The sequence below is a fragment of the Hypanus sabinus genome, chromosome 13 (assembly GCF_030144855.1).
Source record: "Hypanus sabinus isolate sHypSab1 chromosome 13, sHypSab1.hap1, whole genome shotgun sequence".
Classification (NCBI taxonomy): Eukaryota; Metazoa; Chordata; class Chondrichthyes; order Myliobatiformes; family Dasyatidae; genus Hypanus; species Hypanus sabinus.
The window spans coordinates 50480672-50507866 of NC_082718.1; the positions used below are offsets into that span (position 1 = coordinate 50480672).

Sequence of the window (27195 nt, forward strand, 5' to 3'; positions counted from 1 at the left end):
GAGAACCTTTGGAAATCTCAAATCAAGACGGTTGTGGGGATAATCTTGAATTAAATTGTTCCTTTATTCAAAATGAATATATTGTTAAGGAATATATATTGTTAAGGAATTTAAAAAATTATAAGGATGTGGGAAAACAGTGCTGAGGTAAAGATCAACAATTATTTTACTTATAGAAAAGCCAGCACAAAACACTTTTTATTGAAGTGTCACTTATCAAAGTTATTGGCAAGAAAATCAAATTAAATATGAAATAAATCACCAAATATTTAAGTTGTCACTTGATACCAAAGTGAAGTTGAATCAGATTTCCATCTCTTGCTCAAATATCAAGTTGTATTTCTACTATAACTTCAAGGTCAGTACAAAACAAACTACTTATTTTGAGTGGTACTGTTAATGTCCTCCATGGCATAAAGCACATACTTCAAGTTGCCAAATACACGCACTATGATCAAGCTGCATGTCTAATGTAAAACAAATATTTTGAGGTTATGGTAAGATTATCTACTCTACAGTATAACAGAAAAAGGGAATGTTAGAAATTGGTAGCAGAGGGTTATTATATCTCACATAATAGCATTGTAATAGTGTTTCATTCTTTTTTAAACAAATACTGTATGACTATTTAATAGACGACAGTAACACCTACAGTGCAAATATAATGTAACACAGCTTTCCATCTCAATAGCAGTATCAGGTTTCAAGAGTTTGTGAGAAAGTGATCAGAGAGGGAAAAGAATTACATGCATAAAGACTTCATTTAAACAAAGTCAAGACAACTGTCCACAGCACAACATGTATACTTTAACTGTTACCTAGCTACAGGTCGGCTACTATTTCTCTTAAAGGCTGCATTATCTGTTCCTTGCTGCTGCAGAGATCGCCTCTTGTAATTCGAGTTGCTGTGTGCATACCCGTCACTGGAATGATGCTCCTGTGAAGTGGCTTGCTGAAAGACAGAAAGCAATGGAATACACAGATCAAGCATTGAAATGAATTGAGTATCAGGTAAAAGCAACAATCTACTTAAGTCATTAATTTATTAACTATTTACTATGGGGGGTTTGTGAAATCACAACTTTGAGATAAAGATCTGAAAATGCAGATGGGCTAGATTTACTAAAACCACTAATGGATACCTGGCCATCATACAACTCGCACATATTTAACAATTTAATGAGTCCCACTGTAAGATGATTATGTTTTTGTATTACCTATGGGCTCATGAACCTCAGCTACTATGAATTTTTTGACTTTAGTTTAAAAAAAACACAAAAAGCTGCTTTGCATGGTGAACAAAACTAAAGTAATTTCTTAACAAATTGCTGCCTAAAAAGCTTTTACAAAGATAAAATGCTCCAATTAATTTCAATATAGCCTCCTACTACACTGCCTAAATTGTATTGTTTCACAGCTATTTTGTTGTTCAACATTACAAAGATGTTTTTAGGGAATTCCTAGTATCCAAATTAATTTAACTGAACTTTAAACAATAGTATCTTCAGTTTTGACATAAGTCAAATTAAAAGCCAACAGCATCTCCTATTGGTAAGAGTGATGCGTCATTCTAGTAGTATTACATTAATCAAGAATAAATTGTTAGGGTCAGAGAAAAGTACAGCACAAAAACAGGCCCTTTAGTCTATCATACATTTTACATGTATGATGTACGAAACATTTTTGAAAATTTCTGAAAATTTTGAAACGTATGAAAAATGAAACATTTTTCATTTATCTACTCACTTCTTAGCTCATTTACAATTTGTAGTTTATTCTGCTCACCAGAATACCTTGCCAAACTACCACTGTGCATGTTTATTATAGACTGTTTTTAATTTAGTTTGCATATGGATACATTAGACCTAAAAATTACATAAAATGTATGGATACTGTTGGCCTATACAATTATCAAATTCATGTTCTTTACTAATATACAACAAGTCTAAAAGAAGAGCTTGAGTTAAAAATTTGTAACTTTTAACTAATTTGTGTAAAAGTATCAGTTTCTGATTTTGCCACATTACCTAGATTAGAAATAAACCCCATCATGTTTTTATATTGGCCTAGCGATAGCTTTTATCTGTGTAAAGGGGTACAGATAATGATATTAGATTCTATAATTAATCAAGAGGAAAAGATTTTGCATTTATTAACACAATTCATGCCAAAATAGTTCCTTTAAAGTCTAATCACTACGTAATGTGGATAATTCTGTCACCAATCAACACAACTGACAAGATATTGTTAAATTGATGCTGTGGGTGGCTCTTTATTTTTCAAGTCCAGGATATTGTATGCCCATTTATGTCTCATTCGCCATCCATTCAGCATTGTAATGGTTCCTTGTCTGTGTGTCTATATGTCATTTTTTAAAATTCTCTTTGGTACCCTTCACCATATTCATCCTAATGTAGTATAATTACAGTTTTACTTTCAATGTTCTCGTGCATCTTCTACAGATTTGTCAGGAAATATCCTTTTAATGCAATCTTTAATTACACCTCTTGAAGAACAAGAAGAAGCTAAGCTGTGGGGGCAAGTATGTGAGCTGTTAAACACTGCCATGGAAGACGAAAGCTGACATTGTATTAGTACCTGTTATTTTATCCAACTTTTAGAGCACAAGAGTTGGAAAATTCCTCTACATTTGGTGAACCTATATTTCTTATAAAACATACCTCAAATATATATAGCCAAAGGACGTGTGTTGGAATAAAAATTGCAACTTTTTTCCAACAATGTGCCACCAGACACTTTTGATATCACTTCACACTGAAAATGTGTCATAGAGACAGAATCATCCTCTCAAGTAATCGATTTCCTACTATTACTTCCTTGACATTTCAGTTAGCATTAAAAAGACAATGTGGTTTCCAGAATACTAAATATCTATGGTACTGTCCTGGTTTGATGATATAATCATATTAATAGGCAAGCACAAACTAAGCCAATGCAAGTACCTCTTCACTCAGTCGCCTCTGTTCTTCTTGCCTTCGCTGATGCTCCGCATTCGCCACCGATTCAGCCAAGTTATTTAGTTCCTGTTCACATGGTGTGCCCAAAAATGACAATAAGGGAGGTTGCCATCCACTTCTAAAATGAGGCACATAAGGAGGGATAAACTGATCTTTAGGCCACTCGGATCTACAACCAACAAGAAGGTGGTTAGTGAAATGAACAAGCCTTTATTAAAAGCATAAAATTGGAACTATGTATATATTATCAATAAGAAGGTTAATAAGTGCAAAACAATTACAGCCATTTACGACTTCTATGGAAAGCAATGGCTGCATTGAGGGGTTTAAACGTTCATGCAAATACTGTATATAAAATTTAAGCATATCTATATTTTACTGCAAAAAACTGAAATGTTTACACAAATTGTATCATATTTAGAAATGCATTTATTATAAACAGTTGAATATAATGCCTCTTTGTTGAAGTTTATGCAACTACAAAATTGTTCTGACTGGCTCAGAAACCAGTTCGCTCACCTACAAAACGTCATGTGTTTGTGCTGTATTAATATAGAGCAATTCGTCCATTTCAACAGAAAAAGTGACTATTATGATGATAGGATTGACAACATTTGAAATTATTCTGCCTTACTTGTTAAATGTTATAAAGCAACAACCTTGAATACTTGCCTAACAAGCTCTCCAGAATTACTCAGAACATTCATACAAGTGCAACAAATTCAATCAATTGTTTGATTATTAATGATGACACTAACAAATTGAGTCTCTTTCAAAAAATTCAAAACCTGGCATAGAATGAAATACTTTGCTACAAAAATAACTTTTTATTGCATTCAAGATCAATTTGAAAGAATCAAGAAAAACGGTGTGATCATTTAAACAAGCAAATAAAGGGTAATTATTCATTTCCTGGTGCAATATACATGAAGGTAGACCATCTCCTCATATTACCTGGAGATGCTAGAAATCAGGAAATGTAAGACAATCCTATATCCAAGCTTCTAACCCAAATCACTACCTAGCAACTGTACTTTATTAAATTGGATGACATCTGTTCCTTTAATGAAAATATAAAGAAATGAGTATTGCCATCAACTTGCCTGGGCTTGATCCATGCTTCACCCAAAGAAAACCAAATCACCTTTTCTTCAGGCGTGACACATGAATTTAAAAAATCTATAGCATCTTTTGTTAGAAGAGGAGAGAGAATTGAACCACCTATCTCAGGTCCACCACTGGTTTGTATGACCTGAAACATAAAATCAGAAAAGAAATTATGAAAATAAGTACTATGCATTATGACTTACCTGACTTTTTATTTATTTTGCTTACTTATGATACAAGTCCATTCTGCTCAACAAGCCAATGCTGGTTCCTAGCAAAACAAATCCCATTTCCTCCAATTTTTCTGTAGCCCTGCAGCTTATTCTCTCTTGCATGCCCACCAACTAATTTTTTGACATTTTTTAAAAACCATTTACTTACACTAGGAGGTAACTCACTGTAGCTAATAAACCCACCAGTGCTTCTTCCTGCTGGGGTTTTAACAAAATCCCCCATTATCTAAGTAAATAATTAAGAATGTTAAAAAGTACAACACTTCTCCACAAAGTTATTAGTCCCATTAGAAACACATTAGGATCCTGATTATTTCAACAGACTCAATGAAGACTCTAGCAGTGAAATAGTCCATCAGATACACTGGCACCCGAGTTCTATCACATTCTGGACAAGGTTTTTCACAGCACCTATGCAGAAACCTCAGATGTGCTGAAATAAAAACACCTGACAAAAATATTAGTAAGTATAAACTGGGTCAGAAGCTTCAAACTGCTGCACCTTATCATTTGTTTCCAACAATGTGGCCCTCCTGAAAGCAGGTGGCATGATATGAAAACAACACATACAAGATGCTGGAGGAACTCAGCAGGTCAGGCAGCATCAGTGGAAATGAGCAGTCAATGTTTCGGGCCAAGACCCTTTGTCAGGACTGAAGAGGGAGGAGGCAGGGGCCCCATAAAGAAAGTAGGGAGAGGGTGGGAAGGAGAAGGCTGGTAGGTGCCAGGTTAAAAACCAGGTTAAGGACCTTCTTCACTTTTCCTGCCTATCCCCTCCCCCACCCCTTGATCTTTCCTCTGATTGGTTTTTAACCTGGCACCTACCAGCCTTCTCCTTTCCACCCTCCCCCCCACTTTCTTTATGGGGCCCCTGCCCCTTCAGTCCTGACAAAGGGTCTTGGCCTGAAATGTTGACTGCTCGTTTCCACTGATGCTGCCCAACCTGCTGAGTTCCTCCAGCGTGTTGTACATGTTGATTTGAATTTACAGCATCTGCAGTGTACTTTGTGTTTATGATATATAAACAGTTTCTTCATCATTTCAGAAAGAACATAAAATATAAAGGCATAAGATTTGGCACCTTGCTAAGGATGAAAGATAATAGTTATTAAATTTTGAGAATTTTTTTGTTTCCCACAGGAACTATTAATAAATGGTGTCCCAATATTCAACAACAAAATTTCAACAACAATGCTGTGTCCCAATATTCAACAACAAAATTTCAACAACAATGCTGCTACTTCATAGAGAAAATTACTTGGGCATATTGATGAAGCAAATTGAGTTGCTTTTGTCCTGTAACAGTGAACTTTCCAGCTTATTACAATGACTTATTCTGAGCAGTTCTGTGCAGAAAATATTTGGAAATTGATTATGTTTAAGAGCTGCATTCTAAACTAATCAAGATGCACAACTGTATATTTCTCCATCACCAAGAGAGTGCAGTTTTTTTGCCAGGTTCATGATCTTAATCTTAAAGCATCCTTTTCCTCAAATGTCCAAAGGCTTCTCACTTAATGTTGGAAAGTTGAAAAATACTTTCTTCCATATCATTTGAGTTCCGAGGCCAATGTAGAATACATACCAGCACCATTTACTTTGGGATACTTTATACTCCTTAGCCATGGAGTTGAGATCAAGTGTCTACCCAAATGTTCGTTCCCTACTCTGAATAGTCATGGCTAGAGATTCCAAAGTCAACAGACGATATATGCTTTGAGCACATCCTTGAATCGTTCCCACTGAAAATCTCCAACAGTTCTTGGTGGTAGCCCATCACCATCTTTCCAAGGGCATTCAAGAATGGACAATAGCTGTTGGCCTTGCCATGACACCCAGATTCCAAAAAATATGCAAAAAAATTACAAAACTAAAAGGATATTTCATTCACTTCCTGCAGCTAAACATATTTTTTTAAAACTAGCTAAATCTGAGAGTGTGTCTTTGCTGCTGTCAATATTACTCTGTTGCTCTGGTTCTCTGCCTACTCTGGATTTTTCCATCTCTAAATGCCGATGAGACACCAACTGGTTTGACTTCAACACTCCTCTCTCCTCGTTGAACCTTACCCTCTCACAAAACACTGCCCTCCACCATATTCACACAAATCGCAACCTTACCATCAAACTGTCAAAGAGGATCCTGTTGTAGCATGGCAGACTGACCTCTACCTTCCTGACACCAGGCGGCAACTGGACACCTCCTCTTACTTCCCCTTGAAAAGGACCCCATTCTAAACCATCAGAAAACTGTCTCCAACAACTTCACTAACCTCATCAACCATGGAGAACACCCATCCACTACCACCATATTTATAATTCCCTCCTACCAAAGATCCACAAACTTGACTGTCCAGTTAAGTCCATTGTTTCTACCTGCTCCTGCCCAACTGAACTTATGTCCTCATACCTCAACTCCATTCTAAACCCCCTGGTTCAGTCTCTTCCCACCTACATCCATGTTCTCCATCTCCTCAACAACTTACAATTCCCTGGACCTGACTGCCTCTTTTTCACTTTGGATGTCCAGTTCCTATACATTTCCATGCACCATCAAGAAAACTTTAAAGCTATCTACTTCTTTCTCAACAAAAGACAACCAATTACCCTCCACCATCATGTCTCATTTCCTCCCAATTCTTTCAAACTCAAACCGTATCCATTGGCACCAACATGCACCCCAGCTCTACCAGTCTTTTTACTGGCTACACCTAACTTGTACATGTTTCAAGACTACCTGCGAAACATTGACTACTGCATTAGTGCTGCTTTATACACCCATGCTTAGCTCATCAATATCATCATTTTGCCTCTAACTTCTACCCTGCCCTTACATTCACTTGGTCCATTTCTGACATCTATCTTTCCCCTTCCTCTATCTCTGGAGACAAAATATCTATCAACATCATTTATAAACAAGCCAAATCCCACAGCTATCTTGACTATACCCTTTCCCACCGTCTTGTGTAAAAATGCTATTCTCTTTTCTCTGATCCTTCGGCTCTGCAGCATCTATTTCTTTAAGGCTTTTCTTTCCTGGACATCAGAGATGTCCTCCTTCTTCAAAGAACTGGGCTTCCCCCCCCTCCACCAATACCCGCACCCACATCTCCTCCATTTCCCAGACATCCACGCTTACACATCTTCCTGCCGCCTTAACAAAGATAGAGTTCCTCTAGCCCTCAGCTATGAACCTCTGTATCCAACACATCATTTACAATGTCCACCGTTTTCAGTGAGATCCTACCACGAAGCATAACTTTACCTCCACCGCCCCCCCCCCCAATTCACCAATCACCTTATAGCTAGTCCTCCTTCCTTTCTCTCCACTATTTTATTCTGGTATCTGCCCCCCTTCTTGAGGAAGGGCCTTGACCCAAAACATTGACTGTTTTATTCTTTTCCACAGATGCTGCCTAGCCTGCTGAGTTCCTCCAGAATTTTCTCTGTGTTACTGTCAATATTTTTATCTGTTTTATGGGCAAGATATTCTGGTCAGCCCACAATGGAATTACGTCACTTAAGGTACTGCCACAGTGTAAAACAAAACCAGTTAGGTTAAAAACAGCAGTTTGGAACAATACTGCAGCCACCAATACCACATATTTGTATTTAGTACATCTGTGAACGGCAAGTGAAGGCAGCTCATTCTGCAAGCAAGTTCTGGTCCATGTAGTTCTTTGAAACAGTTGCTGGAAAACTTTCAAGTCATTGTTCTTGGCTTAGAACCAGACAAGCCCTTAGTCAAACAAATCAAGAATGTCAACATTCGCATGGGAAAACCTTGGGTGAAAATTTTCTAGCAGTGGAGCAGACTGCTCTTTCATTCCACACCAGCGTAGACTTCATGTAGATGACTGATACATAAGAGATCATGTTGTTTTCTCACGAGTTTTTGAGTCACTCAAAAATGAAATGCAACTACCTTTGTGTTTAATGAGAAAATTAATTATTTTCCTTCAGTTTTATTCTACAGAAAATATAGATTCAAGATTTAAAGATATTCTAAGTAAAAGGTGCCTTTAAGGGCAGCAGCAGTGGTAAACATCAGAGAATGATTTTTAAAAAAATTGTTTTAGGCAGGACTAATTTTGAGAAGAAAGGAAGGTCAACTCATTCTTGACAGATGCAAGTTCAATCAGAACCAATGATCTGATTGTGAAAGATGCTAGTGGGGTCTTGTTGACTCAAGGCAAAGAAACGGGGCGCCACAGTAATATAACTGTTAGCGCAAGGGTATTACAGCTGAGACATGGGAGTTCGGAGTTCAATTACGGCACCATCTGTAAGAAGTTTCTATGTTCTTCCCATGAGTACATGGGTTTCTTCCTGGTACTGCGATTTCCTCTCACAGTCCAAAGGCGTACTGGTTAACAGGTTAATTCATCATTGTAATTTGTCCTGAGGTTAGGTTAGGGTTAAGTAGATGCATTACTGGGCAGAGTGGCTTCTTGGGACAAATAGGCCTATTCCGTGCTGTATCTCTAAATAAATAAATACTATTCAAAAACTGATTAGCACCCAATAGACAGCAACTGTGGGAAGTGAGACAGGGTCAGTGTTCAGGCCAATGAACTTTCAACTAGAGGGTTTTTGAGCCATCGCATTTGCTGTTTTGCTTTTTGCAGATGTTGCCTGAGGCTACGTCCACACTACACCGGATAAATCCGTACCGAAGCTTTTTCTCTTCGTTTTTTCCCTCTGTCCACACTAAAACGGCGTTTTCGTCCCCCGAAACCAGAGCTTTTCAGAAACGCTCTCCAAAGTGTGTAATTTTGTAAACGCCGGATTGACCAAAGCAGTGTGGACGGGGTAACCAGAGAAATCTGAAAACGCTGTCAGACGTCAGCACACTATTTCATTGTTTTCTTGAATGCAACCTAACAATTTCAGAACAGACAGCAATGAGACTGACACCAGAAGAATTAGAAATGTACTCGCCAAATACTTTGACCCATAACTTACTGAATAAATAAGTATACTCACTTTGCCCTGTTTTCTGTCCTTGCTCATATGAAGGTGGTTTACCTATTTATGCAAGTACTTTTCTGACAATAGATGTGTAACAGCCTAATGTATCATTGTATAGAAATGCAAGATAACACTGATGCAGACATGTTTTATACATTTAACAAGGTGCTTTATTATTAATGCAACAGAGTTAGTTAGTTTTTCAATATTCGTCATCAACCAGGTCAACCTGTCCGTGAACTCCCTGTCAGTTGCCTCCATACGCTCCTGTATTTGTTTTTTCTTACTTTTAAGTTCTCCTGCGCGAGAGCCAACAGCTGTCCATCGTTTTAAGTTTTTCTAGTCTGTAACTACACAAATGCGCACCCCTATCAACCTGTGCGGCGACCTTGAGGGATTTATGGATTTAAAGCATGTTGCTTGTTTTCGGTAGATGTATCCTGCGCATGCCCAGTAGGAGGAAATTCGCCGAAATCTCCATTTCAATGTGGACAGAGACATTTCTAAAAACACATAGTGTGGACGCCTATTGTTTTTACACGAAACCGGCGTTTTCAAAATTATCCGGTCTAGTGTGGACGTATTCTGATTTACTGAGTGATGACAGCACATTGTTTTGTTTCAGATTTCTGGAATCTAGTTTTTGTTTCTCAATTGCTGACCACTTCTAATGTGATGCAGTTGTTTTCCACATTTACTGCTCAAATTGCTCGTTTCTCAGCTTTATCCTCTATTTCACTTCTATAAAGTCTGCATTTCAGACCTAGCATATATTTTTAGTGGGTTGTGGGGCTCTCATCAGGCTCTGCATAATAACAGCAAGATACAGTCGGCCCTCCTTATCCACGGGGGATTGGTTCCGGGACCCCCCACAGATACCAAAATTTGCGAATGCTCAAGTCCCTCATTCAACCTGTCTCAATGCGCTGGACCTTAGGACCCAGCGGAACCCCAGACCTTATTTAGCCTGTTTTAGTGCAGTGGACATTAGGGCCCGGCAGTAAAGATCTGAATCTGCAGTGTTTCTGTTCACGAAAATAATCACGAACACAATTGAAAATAAAGTGGAAATAATAAAGCGATCGGAAAGAAGTAAAATGCCATCGGTCATTGGAAAAGCGTTAGGTTACGTCGGTCAACGATCGGAACAATTTTAAAGGATAAAGTGAGAAAGGATCTGCCCCGTTGAAAGCTAAAATTATTACCAAGTATCACAATGGTTTAATTATTGGGTTTTGGGGTTTTGGGTTTTTGATCCTCCACATCAACAGGGCATGGTGGAAAGCAGACTCAGGAGCGGTCTGTCCCGAGTCCCAAGAACTGTTCCCGAGCCAGGCGCTGAAACATACCTTCTTAAGTGTTTTATATGCATAGAAACATTAAATATATACTAAGACAAACGTTTGACTAACTGACGCTAAATAATACCGGACGTACATGTTCCGACTTACTTAGTATGAGAACTTAAATTTTTTTTTTATCCTGATCCACGATAATCCACGCACATCCTCCCGTATATTTTAAATCATCTCTAGATTACTTATAATACCTAATACAACGTAAATGCTATGTAAAATGGTTGTTATACTGCATTGTTTAGGGAATAATGACAAGGAAAAAAAGTCTGCACGTGCTCGAACAACAAGTGCTGGAAGAGCACTTCCAGGTTTTCGCGATTGGTTGAATTAATGCATGCGGAATTCGCGGATAAGGAGGGCCAACTGTATTCCTGTTCTTCTACTCAAAACTTACTGCACTGAAGCCTGACACTTGCTACACCTCTCTACTTGTTTTCAGTGACTGGTGTACAAGGACACCCAGATCCCTCTGCACATCAACGTTTCCAAAAGAATCGCAATACTTTCACATATATCCATTTTATACTGGGTCTGCCAATCATTTGTCCATTCACTTGACTTGTCTAAATCACCTTGAAGCCTCCTTACGTCCTCCTTGCAACCCCAGACAGTTTCATCCCACCAGCACACTGAGAAACATAACATTGTTCCTTCACCAAAATCATTAATGGAAATCAAAAATGACTGGGATCCAAGTCCTGATTCCTTGACAGTCAGTTTGACATCCCACAAAAGACCTTATTACTCTTACCATTTCCCACCCATCAATCAATTTCCAGTAAATTAACCAATGCCAGTAAACTACCTTAAAACTAATGTACTGTAAACATTAGGTGGGTTTTAGCAAAGGCCTCCTGAAAATCCCAAAACTCCAGATGTGCTGCTTCTCGTTATTCTACCATATACATCCTTAAAAATCCTAGTGTTAATCAAGCATCATTTTCCCTTCAAAAATCCATGCAGATTTTGTAATATCCCCTTCATATTTTCTTAAGACTTTTATTAACACTGAGAGAAGAAAATGGAAAGATTCTCCTTTAACTCGATTTGAAATGGCTTATACTTTCATAGGTTTTCATACAATAAATAAGCAAATTATTTTCATTAGGAATAATTAATCATCACAGAGAGAGAGTAGATTTGATGCAACTATCTAAAGAACTAAGTGAGACAAGGAAATGTTTTAAACAAAGTAGTCCATTTTCAATTGCCTGAAAGAGGGTAGGGGTATTTTTGAAAATCCTTCAAAAGAAACTTTGGAAAAAAAAGATACTAAATAGGAAATTCAGAGGATGTGATTATAATAGCAGAATGGAATGAAGACATGCTGGGTAAGTGAGCTAGTGTGGTCTAATATATCGATACAGTATATACAACATACAGTATATTTTATTCATTTATTTATTAGAACAAACTAGCTACTAGCTCACTGGACATATATATTTGTACATTCTGAAGCTATACATGTTCTCAGAATGGAAATTAACAAATGGCTTGAAAGGGTGCGATTACGCAAGCTCTAAATCTCTAAATTGTATTAATCACACATAGACCACAATTTTATAGCTGTTCATTCAAACATTATTAACTCACCATATTTAAAGGTGTAAACAAGAAATGCACCAGGTCAACTGCACTAGGATTCTGTATGTGAGATTTCAGTTTGGCCTAAATTGAAAGAAGCAATAAATGGAAGTAATGAACAGTAACTAAAGATCTGACAAACCACAAGATCCATAAGAACAAACTGTAAGCTTCAGAAAAATAAAAAGATAGTTTGCAATTCCCATGACTACTTGAGTAAACACTATTTATACTATGACAGGCATAATGTGGAAGATTATTCCATAATTATTTCAATCAAATGCAGTTCCATAACTTAGTTAATCAGGTTAGAAGTTGCATCATGGTGTAGATATCACAACTGGTGGTAGGATATGCAATTATAAGAAGGCAAGCGAAATAAGACAGCAATTGTTTGAGAAATATTTAAGACTCATCTCTTCACATTTTGAATTTCAATACAATCTAATTAAATTTCCATTCTTAAAACCTATAACTTACTAGTAGATTAAATGCATGCTTGAATTTCTGGAAACAATCGATGAATTCATCTTGTGGAGGTGGCTTTGCCCGGAGAGTTAGAACACCCTCTAAATAAAGGGGAGTGGAGCAAGATAAAAAAAAACAAATCTGTCTGTTATTAATGCACAAGATGAGAAGAGGAAATACAGCAATCCAGTATTAAACAATTTTACTAGCTTTGGAACAGTGAGATATATTTGTACATTTTAAAAATGTTAGTCTAGAATCCATTTTATGTCTCTTATTAATGCCAAACTAAAACAATATTGCTTGTCAGGAGCATTTTGTTTTATGAACACAGAACAGTTGAGGCATCCAGCCCATGAGGTTGTGCCAACCTATGTAAATATACTCCATCAATCTAACCCTTCCTTCCTACACAGCTCATGATCTCCCCTTTTTCTTACGTACACATGCTATCAGAGTATTTTAAATGTCCCTATTGTATTACCCACTATACGGTGTAAAAAAAAACAAATTTATTTAAAATTAAAAATAAGTGGCATTAGTGAGATCAGGCATAGAATCTAGTGTGCTGGTCAAAGTCATAGTCAAAGAGTCGGCCTACTCAGTTCCCTCTCTTAACTGAAATTCTCCATCTCCGACAACATCTTGATGAATCTCCTCTCCACTCTCTCTAGTGCAACTCTAAACTGTGTGGCAATGTTTTGCTCTACCCCATCCATCAGTTTGTAGATAATACCACCGTAGTGGGCCCTATGTCAAATAATGAAGACTCTTGAGTATGGGAAGCAAACAGAGAGCTTAGTAACACGGTATCATGATAAAAATCTTTCCTTCAAAAATCAGCAAAACACAAGAGCTGGTCATTGACTCCAGGAAGGGGGTTGGTGCACATACTACTGTTTACATCAAGTGCCTGCAGACGGTTGCAGATTCAGTCAGCTCTATCACCAGCACATGCTTCCCCATCATCAAGGACGTTTTCAAAAGGCGGTGCCTGAAGGTGGCATCCATCATTAAGAACCATGATTAGGAACATGCCCTCTTTTTAGTTGCTATGCACAGGAGCCTGAAGATATCAACTCAACATTTTAGGAACATCATCTTCACCTCAGCCATCAGATACCTGAACAGTCCATGAACACAATCTCTCTATTCCTTTTTTAGCACTTTCTCATTTTTTTATTATAACTTGCAACATTTTGTTAAAGTCTTGCATTGTACTGCTGCCACAAAACAACAAATTTCACAATGTGTCAATACTAATAACCTTGATTCTGATGATGGCTGGGCTGGACTGTTTACAGTTAGGGACCACTGTCAACAGAATGATCATTCAGGATTCAGACAAAATGATAAATTATCCAAGGATAATGAACGTTAGCAACTCTCTATTCTAGAAGTCTGTGAACAATAAGCGTGTTAAATGCATTCAAAACACAGACAGATAGATACAAACAGAATCAAGAGACATGAACGGAATTCAGGTAAATGGTCAGCCTCGATCTGATTGATTGACACAGTATACACAAGGTGCCAAATAATCCATTCTTCGTTCTATTTCATTATGCTCTGAACTCCAAATGAAATAGAAGAATCATTCTCAAATGAGATGTAACAATTTTTTTGTTTTCTGCAGCATAGTTTTTTTTTAAGAAGTACTTCTAGCAAAGTACTACAATTAGGCAAATTTTCCATTTGGCAAAATTCATCTGCTCTTCGCTAAAGAATGCTACTACTTATGCTGGGCCACATTCCCTCAAAAACCAATCATTCTATAGAAAGAAAGAGGAACAAAGTTTACTGTTGAAACACCACTCACCTCCTGGTCCTTTCTTTTTACTTTTCTTTGATTTTTTCCTTTGTGAAAGCTGAGAAAATGCTTCAGCAGCTTTTTGTAGTTTAATAACAAATGCTTCCACATCATCTAAAACGTGATTCAAAATTTGCTGGCACAGAAAAATTGAATATGCCATTACAGAAAAAGCATTTTGATATCCTGCAAGCATACTGTCCATTTCTGTGACATCTTAAAAACTAATTACATTAAGTTTTAGTTTACATGCCAAAAAGATTAATGCATTCTTCTTTTGTGTAAACCTCAAGTTAACAAATACTGCCCCACCCACAAAAGTCAGGGGAAAAATAAATGGAACGAACAAACCTCAAAAGCAGACACGAAAACTATGATTTATTGGCCCAAATACAACAACAAAATAAAATCATGCTGGATTCAATTAATTGACACAGCCAGCCAAGCCACTGTCTCACAGTGACAGAGACCCAGTTCAATACTGACTTTGGGTGCAGTCTAGATGAAGTTCGCACATTCTCTGTGAGTGCATAGGCTTCCTCTGGGTGCTCCAGTTTCTTCCTAATCCTAAACACATTCAGATTGATAGGTTAATTGGCCACTGTATACTTCACAAAACATTGGCGAGTGGTAAAATCTGATGGGAATGCAGTGAGAAAACAATGGTATCAACGTAGGATTAGTCTAAATAAGTGCTTGATGGTTGGGGCAAACTCAGTGGACCAAAGGGCCAGGTTCCTTGCTACTTGAATAACTGCGATCCAAGTTTAATAATATGTTAACTGAAAATAAAACTTACAGCAAACGTATCAATGTACCTGTTTTGTCTATCTCCTACTGTTCCTAGTTACTGAGACTGCGATAAAAGGCTGGCTCTTTTCACTCCACTGAACTTTACAATTTTTTTCCCTGTGGTTATTCAATTCTCAGATGGGAATAGAATGCATAGCAGTAAATGTAAAACAAAGCAATTTAATGGGCAAATGATCAATCCCATTAAGGAAAACAAACTACAACATGCAAGTACAATGTAAACAACATGGCTTTAAGAAATCCTGCACAAGGACCTCCAAGTCCCTTTGCACCACTGATTTTTAATTTTTTTTGTTTAGAAAATAGTCTACACCTTTATTCTTTCTACCCAAGTGTATTACCCTAAACTACATTCCATCTGTAACTACTTTTCCCATTCTCCTAATCGGTCTACGTCTTTCTGCAGACTCCCTGTTTCCATAACTCTACCTGCTGTTCATCTTCATATCATTTGCAAATCTGGCGACAAAAACATTAACTGCGTCATCCCAATCATCAACATACAATGTGAAAAACAGTCACAACACCGACCCTGTGAAAAAACACTAGTTAACAGCAATCAAGCAGAAAAAGTCTCCCTAATTTCCATTCTTTGCCTTCTGCTAATCAGCCACTCTTCTCGCTATACTAGTATCTTTCCTATAATACCATGGGCTCTTATTTTGTTAAGTAGCCTCATATGCTGCACCTTGTCAAAGGCCTTCAGAAAATCCAAGTAAACAGCATCTACTGACTCTCCTTTGTCTACCCTGCCCAGTATTTCCTCAAAGAATTGCAACAGATTTGTCGGGTAAGATTTCCCCTAAAGGAAACCATGCTGACTTTGGCCTAATTTATCATGTACCTCCAAGTATGCCAAAACCTCATCCTTAATAATTGATTCCAACATCTTACCAACCATTGATTAACAGGCCTATAATTTTCTTTCTTCTGCCTCCCTCCCTTCTTAAGGAGTGGAATAACATTTGTAATTTTCTAATTATTTGGAACCACTGCAAAATCAAGTAATTCTTGAAAGATCATTATTAATGCCCCTGAAATATCTTCAGCTATCTCTTTCAGAACTCTGGGATGCAATCCATCTGGTCCGGGTGACTTATCTACCTTCAGACCTTTCAGCTCCCCAAGCACTTTCTCCTTATTAATAGCAACTACGCCCACTTCTGCCCCCTGAGAGAAGGACACATTATAGATTGAATCAGTAACAATGCAGTGTTGAGACATTATAACATTTGGAGTATTGTGAGCAGTTTTGGGCCCCTTATCTAAGAAAAACATGCTGGCATTGGAAAGAACCCAAAGGGTGTTCAACAGAATGATTGTAAGAATGAAAGGGTTAATGTATGAGGAGTACGAGGAATATTTGATAGCTCTGGGTCTTTACTCGCTGGAATTCAGAAGGATGGTGGGGATCTCACTGAAACCTTTTGAATGTTGAAAGGCCTAGACAGAGCAGATGTGGAAAGGATGTTTCCATGGTGGGAGAGTCTAGGACAAGAGGGCACAGCCTCAGGACAGAGGGGCGACCTTTCAAAGCAGAGACGCAGAGAAATTTTTTTAGTCAAAATGTGTGAATTTATGGAACTTGTTGGCACATACAACTGTGGAGGCCAGGTCGTTGGGTGTATTTAAGGCAGAGATTGATAGGTTCTTGATTGAACATGGCATCAAAGTTATGGGGAGAAAGCAGGGAAGTGAGGTTGAGGAGGAGATTAAAAAAAAGGATCAGCCATGATTGAATGGCAGAACAGAATTGATGGGCCAGATGGCCTAATTCTGCTTCTACGTCTTATGGTCTAAGACAGGAGAATGGCTTTAAGAGGGATATTAAAACAGCCATGATGGAATACTGGAGCAGTCTCAATGGGCTGTGACCATGCTTCTATGTCTTATGGTCTTCTGGAAACCACAGGGTTAAGAGACACTGAACAATGAGAAATCTGGTTTCAATTTAGTAAAGTGTTACAACCAATCTCTAAATGTACTTGAACCTTCATCTCTTAGTGGGATATTTCATATAATTATAATCCTTCTTGGCATAACATTAAAAAATATATATTCTAAATTAGATAGAAAGAAAGAACGCCAACAAGGCATACAGAACATGGCACAAATTTGACAAAAGCCAAGCTGTAAATTTGCAAATAAATTCAAAACGAATTATTGTTCAACATGTCTAAGAACTTTTTTTAAAAAAAGAACTGCACTAAGAGCCAATATCAACTGGGCAGCAAAACTAAAACTTTATGTTAAGATAATTGGCATATGATTTATAAATGTAAAACAAAAAGATATTATAGAATTGCAAAAAAGTGCAGTAAAAATGAAATATTTGGCAGTTGCCCAGTGCAAAACATAAATATCAGCATTTATAAGAAGGCATATTTAAATAGTTTTGGAAAATTTGAGTCTCCATGTAGCTCAGGAACTTCTGGACACATGTACAAACAGTCGAATTTAAAAGACAATGTTCAGAACATTCCCCATAGACAGAGGAAAATGAATACAGAGATAAAACAAGCCAGATTTTGAGACAACCATATAAGTTATCTAGAGAACAATAAATGTTATTCTATTGAATGTAGGTCTAGCTAGTAAAGTCAATGAAAATTAAATTTTGTTCAAGATCAGCTGGGTCACTAACAAAACAACAGTGTTATAAAATAAAAGGGAACACAGATGTATTTATTTTACACTAATTTATACTTTAGTATCCAAAAAGATGAGATGAACTGTGTGGGAAAACTTAATAACGTATTTCATCTTTAAGCTTGTTCCCAAATGGAAGTAAGCTCTTTTCCCTAACAAGTTGAAAACACCGAACATTCTTACCTTTTCCTGTATATTTATCAAAAAGTCAAATTCAGTACTGAGAATACTGCAAATATTGGGACACCTATTACACACAACATGCTTTGCACTACAAGTGATTTCCAAGTCAGAGTGATCAGGTAATAGCCAGCTCCTCTTTGGGTAAACTCTAATCAGTGTGGTCCATACTTCCTATCCAAATACTAAATGGGCTATTAGCTGCTTTATTTCTCAGACCTTACATAATCAAGTATTCCTAGAATAAAACCAAGAGACCTTGTGTATGATACATTTAATTTAAAAAAACTGTTCCTTGATTATTCTTCACTTTCAAAACTTACAGTTATCACATCACCTGCTTTCCTCTGCATAAAGTTAAATCATTTTACTCAAAAATATATACAATTATATCAAAATATTTGAAAAATGCTTTTGCTAATACATTTTCTCAAATAGTAAATTGCTGGAAAATTTAAAGCATTTTTATTTTACAAATCTAAATGAAAAGTCTGCATAATTTTAATGAGTTATAGTAAAGATCCATACCACATCTCTATCAATTCTGACAGCTGCCATATCTGGAGTTTCTTCTGGTTCATGAATAACCTTCTGTTTTTCATCTGTTGAGAACACAGTATTTTAATAGTGTAGAATTACATATGTAAAACATTTCTACCTTTGGACAACTGACATTTCAATACAAGATAATCTTGTTTATTAGCAATGTCCAATAAGCAACACTACTATACTGTTGATACTATTATCAACAGTATAAAGTTGATGTTACAGTTTACTTCATTCATAGGTATAGAGCTTCAGTAGCAAGGCCAGTATTTTTAATCTTCCCCAATGCGATTAAGTACAAACATGAAGTACATTCTCAAACTAGCGCATGGTTAGTCTGTATGGTTAACATAAAAATTCCAAGAGTACTGTTAGATATGGAACTCCAGAAATTTGACTTGACAATAGAGTAACATCATATCACCAAGCTGTAACCCTATACAACTTGCATGGAAACTCACAGGTGCAAGCACATATTGTCCTCGTAGTTGGGATCTACTCTGGTTGGTAACGTTGAGACAGTGTTGGTGGTTTCTACAATGCTTCTTGCAAATGGTAGAGGCAGCAGCCTAGTTTTAAAGATCCTGGAAAGTTTTCAAGTTTAATGGATGGGTTACTAACCAAATGGTATTTTGACTTGTGTTTATGTTTTTTTAATGTGATTGTACCTGCATTCATCTGAGGAACAAAAGAGTATTTCATCATACATCATAACTTTGTACACTACAGAAAGGCTTTGAGAGAACTCACTCTTTAAAAATAGTCCACCTCCATTCTACTCACTTAGAAATATAGTAATATTGGCAGTACAAAGGAGGATCCCAAGGCTAAATCCTTGTAGAAGAGAGTTGTCCTATTTGAAAAGGCTCAATAGTTTGGGCCTATATTTATTGGAGTTTAGAAAAATGATAAGCAACTTTATTCAAATATACAAGATCTTAAGGGTGTTTGTTACAAGTCTTGAACAAAGTAATATAATAGGTTGGTCACTTAAAACTCGGGTACGTGAAAATTACCTCTCACAGAGGGTGGGGAAATCTCTGAAATTTTCTGCCTCAATGGGTGGTGTGTCACCACAAGTATTAAAGAAGGGGATAAATGAAAGAACAGAGGAGCAAAGAGAAATGGGTCAGAGGAGTTGGGACCAATATAATGTATCTTATCAGCCATGATAGGGCAAGCTTGAAGAGCTCGTTGCTCTCTTCCTGATCTTATTTTCTTATTTTCTAGTAAAAGACTGGTCTAATGGTGACCTCAGGGTTGACGGTGGAAGTTCAACAACAGTAGTAGATTCACTGTATCATACTCCATAAGATAGAGCAGCAGAATTAGCCAAGGGAACCCCTCATTTTACAAAATATAACCACCCCAACATCAACGTGCACATAAAAATCCAACTACCTTGTTCAACAGGCGAAGTCCAGGCTGACCAGGCTGCTACTCGGCTCCTAACATCCACCTGTGTAATTGTGCCTGGAGGAACAGGAGCTGGGGCTTGGGGAGGTGGAGGGATGGAATTATCTGGCTTTGTAATCATTCTATAATTATAAAAAAAAAGATGAGTTAATACTCTTTACTTTAACAAAAAGGATACAATGGAAGCCCATTAGTACTTTATAAGTCAATAATGTCAGAGCTTCAAGCCAAATTCAAATTAGGAAATACAACAGTTCAGTCAGTACTTTAAACTTGATAGCATGCACCAAGATTTAAAAAAAGCATAAAGTTGCATTTCGAATACAACAAAGCATTAATATTCTGAAACAGCAATTATTTAAATCCAATTTACTTTAAATCTTGTTGTTCCAAAACCAAGCTCATCAATCCGACCAGCATACAGATTAATTGTATAGGCAGAGTTTGCAGAAAAGGGAAAACATGGTAAACTGATCAAAATTCCAGTTGATTGCACCTCATGATATTCCGTCCAAATGGGTGACATCTGACAGCATTTAATCAGTCCACAGTTTTGCATTAGGCAAATATTTCCCCTCACCCCCAAGAGGAAAGAGATATAGGTTATTGTTAAATTGAAGCCCACATTGATAACTGAGAATATTGTAGATTCTGGTTAATAGGGACACATCAGGACCAGTACATTTGGACCTAATTAAGTCACTGCCTCATTTAGCCGAAGTATGGTGGCAATAGTTAAAAAGGTATAAAAAAAGCACAACTACAATTTAATTCAGTAACAGATTAAGTATTTAAATTAAAATCACTGCTTTCCAAATAGTAGCACATGTAACTGATGCTATTAAAAAACTGTTCACTCAAAGTATGGTGTAGTGTCTAAGTTCATGCATCTGACACTAGTTAGAAACTGTTTAGCAAGTCTCCTGCCCAGTTAAGTGGCATAGTGTCCCAAATAAATGAAGGGAATCTGGTTATTTTCTCGATTAGTGTTTGTTCTTTAAGAGTTGTCCCAAATAAGTGGCTGCCCTAATTGACCTCTGGTCCAGTTAACCAGAATCCACTGTATATCAAAGTGTCTTTGTACCTCAGAGTATCAGGCCTTTTCTTCTGTTTGCTACCTTTGCTGTCACTGACAGCACTTTCAATATCTGCATGGATCAGATCAGCCTGGAAAAAAAAAAGAGCATTTTAAATTAAATAAGAACAACAGTGACACTTCAAACTAACTACACTTCCTCACAAAGCATGGAATTCATTTGTTGAATAAGACTATCCATAGAACACACACAAAATGCTGAAAAGAACTCAGTAGGCCAGGTAGCATCTATGGAAAAAAGTACAGTCGACATTTTGGGCCAAGATGTCAACTGTACTTTTTCCTGTAGATGCTGCCTGGCCTGCCGAGTTCCTCCAGTATCTTGAGTGTGTTGCTTGGATTTCCAACATCTGCAGATTTTCTCTCATTTTTGATAAGACTATCCATACAACTCCAACACAGTGCTCAGTTAACAAAGTCAGTCATTAAGTAAAAATAGCTTCATAGAACAAAAAATTATACAATTTAACATAATTAAACCAAATGGCCATGCCATTATAAATAGCACTTGCTAAAAGCAGCATAGAATCATGCACTTGTTCAAGTGGCTAAATCCAATATCATCTACATTAGAAGATTGACATGAAATTATTTTGGAAATAGTTAAAGTGGAAAAGATGACCTACTCTTTGAGAATTCAAAAAGAAAAATTTAATCAAATTTGGAAAAAATGGATTGAATTTATAACCCCAAAGTGAGCAGACTCTGGTTGATTCTCCTAATGATTTATACAGCTTTTCTCATCAACACAGTAATATTGCTAATGTAAGCAACCTTGGTTCGATTGTTTACTTTTTTTTTGAAAATAGGGAATTAACACAAGTAAGGAAAAGATTTGGGAAAGGGGAAAAATAGGAAAAATTAAGTAAATAAGTACATAGGGATTGGATAATTATGTTTGGGGGTAGGAGCAAACATGAACAAGTTAGGATATAAAATCCTACAATGGTAGTTACATAGGGTTACATATAATATTTTGGACCAGAAGTAACGGTTCAGAAGAGATACATGGAAATTATTATCAATCCACTATTATTAATATTTTTCTTAACAATTATTGTCATTGCTTAGTCTAATAGGGTGGAATTGCACTTGCACACAATTATCTATTTAAATGCCTTATTACTTTTTATATTATCTCAATGTGTACTTATGAATGTATAAAAAATAAGATTTAAACTAAATTTAAATTTTTTTTAAAAGAATCATGCATTTGTTCATGTAAGCTTAGTCAATAAGTTTGTCAGTTTTCTGACATATATAGGTTTTAAGCAACTAGGAATTAACAGATATCTTGGAAAAATGATTGTGGATTTCTATGAATAATTCAGCCATCACTTTTTAATACATGTATTACAAAATGACTTTGCTCATTACGAAGTTAAATGCCACATTAATTGCAACATTGTACAGGTTTAACCAAACACTTGAAACTGAAGCTTCAATTACACACACGGTTGAAGTAGAATACACCTCAAAATCACTTTTTTGGATTAGTAGGATAATAAAACAATTTTATTCCAGGCAATTTACCTAAATTTCATCCAAAATGAAATTTAGATGACCTGGATCACTTGTATCATTTTCCCCTTCACTTCAGAGCACTTTTGCAAGGGTCTTCACAAGTACCTACCGACATCTGGTTGAGTGATGGTCAACGCCAGTGATGAGTTAATTGTTCACTGAGATAACTGATAAACAGGGATGAAAATATCATGAAAAACTAAAAGCCATTTATGTCCGACATCAATAACTCCGGTAGATTTAAATAACACTGGTCTAAACCAGATTTCTTGCTGTGGCTATAGAAACATTCGTTAAATGCATCTTACGAGTTTTGTGCCCAAAATAAGTTTGGTAACATTAATAGATCAAATGAATATAGTTACAAATAAAACACCAACTAACCTTAACTTCGTCACATTGGAAAAGGTGAATATCTGGTTTGCCTTGGCCAGGTTCCTTGCAAACGAGTGCCAGAATTGAGTCATAATTACAGGCATTCATCACAGACTGAAAATGTTGGATTGTGTTAAAGGGAAAGTGCTCCAGCTCATTCTACAAAGTGAATACATACAAGATTTTGTTTCTTAAAACTTTGAAGCAATTCTTAACATTTGGCTTAACACAACACATTCTAGTTAGTAAAGCCTACGTTCTCCATCCCAAGTGCAAGCATTGTAAATTTATGAAACATTGTAAATATGATACCTAATATCTGGCATTATTTGTTACACATTGCCAATGCCCCATGAATCCAAAATATTCCTAACCATGCAGCAACTAGAATATAGTACACCAAATACAAAAAGTCTGCAGTAATTTATCAATGCTTCCTGGCATCCATGTATTCAAAGCACAACGAAGATTCTTGTCCGATGTTCTGCACATTTTGTGCTGATTACTTAAGACTTCCCAAACCAGTTATCCCACACATCTCCTCTGGCTCATCTCCATAACAATGTCAGTCCTTAATTGGGTGATTCTTCCTTCCCAGGGCTGCCTTCCAAACTTTGTAAACCAAAAAGGTATTTGGTAACTCATTTATGTACACAATACCATCACTCCCAATACTATATGTGTCCCACACCCTTTACCAATACTATTTTAGCACAATGCATGCTTTCTCCAATTTAGTAATTTCCAATCAATTTCAGAATTCCTTTCTCTGCCTTATTTCACCCCATTCAATCTTGAGAATAAAATATTTTAAGCAGCAGTATTAAAAGGTTTCTTTTAATCTTTAAATGCACAGCACCCACCCAAGATTAACATGTCACAGCTTGAGAGCTACCCACTGGTAATTTGTACCTTCATAGGCAAGGTCCTTTGTACAGTATTTCATAAACCATTATAATGCACTGTTTGCACAAGATTTTAAAAAAACCAGACAAGGGCTCCTGAAAGCATTTCCAGGATAATTTCACTCCATTCTTCTATATTTTGTTTATATAATGTTTCATAGCTCTATTGTTGCTATTGTGTAAAAAGATAAACTCAAAGTCACAGTTCTTTGGAAAAGTCTTACTACTGTAGTGCAGTCATGGATTCACAAATTACTGACACAGTATAACAGACTAATTCAGTGTTTTCAAGAGACCTGGGAACAAATTGACATTCTATGCATTAATAAGTGACTGCTTCACCATCCATTGAGATGGTCTGCTCACACAATGAGCTAAATAAGATTTCAAGATGTTCTTGGACATCTTGAAATTGGTTATCACTGATTCACCAATTAATAAGTGGCACCGTAAAATATCATAATCACCATTTTCCTCATGGTATTGTGCTGTTCCCAGGCAAGTTCCTGTGCAAACAACTTATAAAAGTGAACTCTCAAGAATATTTCACTGGTCTTAACTACTTGTGCTTAAATGTTGAAAGGTCATTCTGGGAAAAGGCATGCCTTTCCTTCCCCAATTACTCCAAACAGGAATAACCAGGATTTTCAGCACTGCGCTCCAATAAAATAAAATGGATTTATTCCCTTTTCAGCTTCAGTAGCCCGAATAAAGTTTGTGCCTCAAGCTATAACTCAAAAGAAAAACTTAACCTGATGTGAGCAATATTCAGTAGAAAAAGTCAGTCAACAGATTTAAAAGTACAATTATTTCCCTGAAATCTCAAGAATAATGTAAAAAAAAAACTTCAATAGCACTCAAGCATTTGTGAGTTCAGCAAATCAGAAAGTGAACCTCAAAGTTCACTCTGCAGTTGATAAAACAACCTCCAAGGCACATTTAAATGTAAAGGGAGATTGCAAGGAATCATAATACATTCATCTCAAATAAATGTATTTTTATATATTGAGGGAATTAAGATTCCTGCAGGAAATAGATTCTGAGGTAAAACATTAGCCACAATGGTACTGAATGGCACAAGGAATTGCAATTGCTTCCATTTCTTATGTTCTCGTTTATGATGGACAAACTTATCTTTGAACAAAATGACGAAGTATAATGATTTAAGAATGTTCCAGTATTGAAAAGATTTCATTTTAATACATGCAATTATTAAACATACTTGAAGATCCTTTATTTCAAAAGTTCAAAGTAAATATATTATTAAAGTATACAGGTGGCCCCTGTTTTTCGAACGTTTGCTTTACGACAGCTCGCTGTTACAAAAGACCTACATTAGTACCTGTTTTTGCTAACCAAAGATTTTTGCTTTTATGAAAAAAAGATGCCCTGTGGCGACCCACTTTCTGCACAGGCGAACTGGCTCACAAATAGCCAGCGCGCGGGGGCAGACTTTGGTAATGCACCTCTGATGTCATTTCCGCCCGAGGAGGGCGGGCGCAAGGGATTAAATGCCAGCGCCGTGAAGTTTGAATAAACTAGTCTCGAAACGACTTACCGACTGCGTGTGTTATTTCAGCGGTGCGTGTAGCACATCACTACATTGGTGACCCTGACGGTCCAAACAGGATTTGGACCAAAGATGAATAACTCTTCATCTGTTCACGCAGTTTCGCTAAAACTGCCGAATTTCTGGACGCTGCGACCACATGTGTGGTTTAGCCAAGCAGAAGCCCAGTTCCAGATTCGGCGGATATCCTCTGATTCCACGCGTTACTATCACGTGGTGAGCATCTTTGACCAGGAGACGGCCGCACAGGTTGCAGATTTCATACAGTCGCCCCCGGAAGAAGGCAGATATGAAGCATTCAAAGCGCTGCTCATTGGGAACTTTGGCCTCTCACGGCTTGCTTCATCTGGACGGTTTGGGAGACAGACTGCCATCAGCATTGATGAATGAGATGCTGGCCCTGGCTGATGGACACAAGCCCTGCCTCATGTTCGAGCAAGCATTCCTAGAGTAACTGCCCAAGGACATACATCTGCTGCTGGCGGACGAAGATTTCAGTGACCCCCGGAAGGTGGCGGCCTGGGCAGACGTGCTGTGGAAAGCCAAGAGGGAGAGCGTGGCAACCGTCGGTCAGATTACCAGGCCACACATCCAGCAGCGGACCAGACCAGGCCCAGTAGGGGGGCACACACAACACAGAGGCAGGAGTGAGGAGGCCAGTGAACAGTGGTGTTTCTACCACCAGCGGTGGGGCACAAAAGCCCACCGTTGTTGCCTGCCCTGCAAGGGCCAGCTGCCACTAATGACTATGGCGGCTGGCCACCAGGACAGCCTCTTGTATGTCTAGGACAAACAGTCGGGACGCCGCTTCTTGGTCGACAGCAGAGTGGAAATCAGCGTCTTGCCCCCTGACGGGGTACGACACCTGCAACAGGAAGCCAGGGCCCACCCTGAGGGCAGCAAACGGCAGCACGATACTGACCTACGGCACCCACACAGTATAGCTGCAGTTCAGCGCCAGCCGGTTCACGTGGGACTTCACACTGACTGCTGTGGCCCAACCACTCCTGGGAGCGGACTTCTTGCGAGCTCACAGCCTGCTGGTCGACTGCAAGGGAAAAGACTGGTACATGCCGAGACTTTCCAGATGTTCTCCCTGGGTGAAGCCAAGTTGCCGGCCCCACACCTGGACTCCATCACACTGTTGGACAATGAATTCACCAGAATCCTGGCGGACTTTCCATTGATTCTGGCACCGCAACTCACGGCAGCCATGCCCAGACACAGGGTTTAGCACCACATCCTGACCAAGGGACCACACCTCCACGTCCGCGCACGAAGGCTCCCTCCGGAAAAGCTCCGCATGGCGAAGGAGGAGTTCAAGAGGATGGAGGAATTGGGGATTGTACAGAGGTCTGACAGCCCATGGGCCTCCCCCCGCACATGGCCCAAAGCAGCCAGGGGTTGCTGGGGGGGTGGGGGGGCGACTACCGCAGACTGAACGAGGCTACAACTCCAGACCGCTACCCCGTGCCGCATGTACAGGACTTTGCAGCAAACCTGCACAGGGCAAGAATATTTTCCAAAGTAGACCTCGTCCAGGGATACCATCAAATCCCGGTGCACCCCGAAGACATCCCCAAAACAGCACTAATCACCCCGTTCGGCCTGTT

The 27195-nt window shown here is 37.9% G+C and overlaps 1 protein-coding gene across 6 annotated transcripts in view; it reads right to left on the reverse strand.

The window, feature by feature from the left end:
• eps8a (epidermal growth factor receptor pathway substrate 8a) overlaps window positions 1-27195 on the reverse strand; it is a 260490-nt gene that overhangs the window by 33367 nt on the left and 199928 nt on the right. For 5 of the 6 annotated variants that reach the window (XM_059987600.1, XM_059987602.1, XM_059987601.1 and 2 more), the window contains 10 exons: window positions 23117-23266; window positions 21197-21279; window positions 20098-20234; window positions 18679-18752; window positions 14518-14644; window positions 12711-12799; window positions 12240-12314; window positions 4082-4230; window positions 2964-3147; window positions 819-952 (listed from right to left, as the gene is read on the reverse strand). In XM_059987600.1, coding sequence (XP_059843583.1) covers window positions 819-952; window positions 2964-3147; window positions 4082-4230; window positions 12240-12314; window positions 12711-12799; window positions 14518-14644; window positions 18679-18752; window positions 20098-20234; window positions 21197-21279; window positions 23117-23266 — 1202 coding nt within the window. The remainder of the gene's footprint in view (window positions 1-818; window positions 953-2963; window positions 3148-4081; window positions 4231-12239; window positions 12315-12710; window positions 12800-14517; window positions 14645-18678; window positions 18753-20097; window positions 20235-21196; window positions 21280-23116; window positions 23267-27195) is intronic. The other variant, XM_059987604.1, reaches the window with a different exon arrangement.